The sequence below is a fragment of the Opisthorchis viverrini genome (genome assembly GCF_000715545.1).
Source record: "Opisthorchis viverrini unplaced genomic scaffold opera_v5_756, whole genome shotgun sequence".
Taxonomy (NCBI): Eukaryota; Metazoa; Platyhelminthes; class Trematoda; order Opisthorchiida; family Opisthorchiidae; genus Opisthorchis; species Opisthorchis viverrini.
In genome coordinates, this window is record NW_008752432.1 from 1 (window position 1) to 2,899 (window position 2,899).

Consider the following 2,899-nt stretch of genomic DNA (forward strand, 5'->3'; position numbering starts at 1 on the left):
GAATAAGCACACAAAAATCATGACAGTCGGGCTTAAAAGCGCGCTTAATTTACCGTAGGTTGTGGAGTGTTCTACCTATCTTTGAAGTAGGGTATGTTTCGGTCGTAGTGTAAAACGGGAAGTGAATGCACAACCCTGAGACTCAGGTGGCGTTGGTTATTTTGAGACACCTATGGTGGGAAAGTGACATCCCTGGACCTCAAAGTATGTATCTGCTATTCCGCAGTGTGGGCTGTTTTTTGTACGTCTGTGAGACGTAACCTCTGTGAGATGCAGAACTGTGATATTCTTAGGTCTTCGGAAACCGTTATCCAAGACCCATACCTCGTGTGATGTGGTGCCGGCGAATCCGCAGTAAGAACGAGTGTTCCACTGCAACAAGGGTTTCAGTCGAAGAATGTGTCACTAACGAAAAGCTGCGATGGTTAGGCATGTATACTGAATACCAAATCACCCGTTGGAAGGAGTGCAGGTTTTAGTTCCCAATCCATTGGTTCAAGCAGAAATGTGGTCTCTCTCTGACATGATGGCTCAGTGGTTAGAGTGCGAAATCACTGACCGGAAGGTCCGTGGTTCGAATCCAACTTCTGCCTCTCGAATTTCCCTGTACAGGCTTGGGCAACCTGGCAGTATTCCAGCCCTTATGCTTCCTTCCGGTGGCATGGCAGTTAGGCGCAGAAGTAATGCTACAGCTGAACGATCTTTCCCTCTAACTTGTAAGAGGGAGGGACATGTAAGAATCCGTTCACGGAAAGTCTGCGTATCGTCGATGTGATTCACCTTTCAGCATGGTGTTCACACGATCTCACCTGCACATCATTGGAGGGGCTGCGGCACATGGCTCCTAATCAGTACAGTGGCGCTCCTGTGGTTAGTTTTCGTAATAAGTTGTCTGAATTAGTTTCTTGAGGTGTGGGCACGTCGGAGTGATTGCGGTAGACCAGAACTATGTTCCGTCCCATAAACCTCATGAGTAGTATGGTACGTTTATGCCATGAATTTCTATATCTCGAATATCGTACCAACCGAAACATGAGGTGGCCTGGTGGGTCTCCCGTGATGATTGTCGAGCAACACACACCTTTCGCTTCCTACAATTTTCTGAAACGACGACTCCTTACTCGGCTCCAATTTTTTGTGAAGTGGTTATTCGATTGATCCACGAGTGGTTTAGCTGAGTGGGATACAGCTGTTACAGGAACCGGATCACGAACGCACTTTCTGCGCACATTGATGAGGAGGCAGAATCCATAATCGGTGGCAAAGTGATTGTAGTAGACTTGTCTCATTAATTTCGTTTTGTAGATTTCTATGCTTGAATTGGGTTACTGTGCCCCAGAAGTAACGGATTTTCACCCTACGTGCTGTTTTTGTCCGGCTCTGTCTGGACAACAAGAGGTGGGATGCGGTAATTTGAACAAAATGTGCGACCATATTTGCCGTCGATCAAAATGCATTTCATAAATGGAAACAGGAATTCCTTGAAGCTTCTTGGTTGGTCTCCCTCAGGGTTGAAATTTGGGAGATTTACTCTGAAGTCCCTTATTATTTTGTCATAACACCGATCGCGATTTGCTGTTCATTTATTGCAAAGTGGTACATGCTAAGAAAGTCGATTTTGATATTCCTCGGTAGAAATGCAAGAAAATCCTCAAAAAATGATACGTGATTTCTACGCGGATGTGTAAGCTAGCTTACCCGAAAAAAGGAGCCATCTTAACGTACTTCAGAGTGGGGTACCTTCTTGAAATCCCACCATAGCTAGGAATTTGAAGTGCTTTTCTGGCCCGCATGGTATGTGGGACTGGTAGTTCTTTAAAGACTAGCGCCTCCCTGTCTAGCTAACTGCGTTGTTCACTAAACTCTTTGCACACCGATAACACCCTCGTAGTCAATCCAGCAACGTCCTCATCGTCTTTGAATTAACACCAGTTAATTTATACACTCCTGTTGGTCGCTTTGAGACCAACATATGGCCAACATCCGTAGAATGAAAAACCCACATTGTTTATCCACCCAGTTGTAGCCCTGGTGCCTCCACAACGAAGACCACGCGTGTATTCATTGGTTTGGCACTATTTCCTTCCTTAATTTTGTGAAGTAGGTTAACGCGATGAACCTCTAGCTCCATTGTAAGTGGATCAAGTCAGATGTATAGTACAATGGCCCATTCTCAGCTTTATTGCAAGCGATAAGTCTTAGTTTGAAAATCCAGCGGTTTTTCTGAGGGTTGTAACCCGAAAGAATCAATCCACCTCTGAAGTCAAACGACCCGATTTGACGCAATATATCGCCATCGCACCTCAAAGAGTGAACACTTTTGTCCGATCTACTGTTGGGAGGGGCCACTAGGACCTTGACTAGTACGGATTTTTCGCACTCAATATTCACCACATCATGTCCTATATGTATATATTCCACTTTATGCTTTTCCCTTGAATACAGCTCCCTTGCACCTGACGTCCGCTGTGCCAATGTACCTGCCTTTAGTGCAGCCGACTATCCCCACCTTCCAGCCCACGGTCCCTTCAGGTCCTCTCCCAGTACAACACAGAACTGTGGTTACCAATGTGACTTTGCCGACCATCTCACCGTCAACCACAACCACCTCCAAATCGACGTCCAGTGAGGTCACACTGAAGGTGATCACTGCACCACCACAAATGGCTGGACCGACTGAGCTGGCCGAACGAGCCAAAGAAGCTGCCACTGCTGCAGCCAAGTCGCGAGCAGCTGTTGACGAGGATGATGATGATGTGACCAGAGCGCTGTTAGCAGCAGCTGCCGGTGTGACCTACACGCGTGTTCAGGGTGCAGATGGTCGAGGTATACACGTACATCCTAAACTTACTCGTGTTTATATATGTGTATGTATGATATATATATATATATATATATA

At 46.1% G+C, this 2,899-nt stretch overlaps 1 protein-coding gene across 1 annotated transcript in view; it reads left to right on the plus strand.

The window, feature by feature from the left end:
• Nucleotides 1-505: 505 nt before the first annotated feature.
• T265_12062 (hypothetical protein) overlaps nt 506-2,899 on the plus strand; it is a gene marked incomplete at both ends in the record, with an annotated part of 6,681 nt that continues 4,287 nt past the window's right edge. The window contains 3 exons of the mRNA XM_009178991.1: nt 506-733; nt 1,306-1,408; nt 2,446-2,826. Of these exons, the coding sequence (XP_009177255.1) occupies nt 506-733; nt 1,306-1,408; nt 2,446-2,826 (712 nt within the window). The remainder of the gene's footprint in view (nt 734-1,305; nt 1,409-2,445; nt 2,827-2,899) is intronic.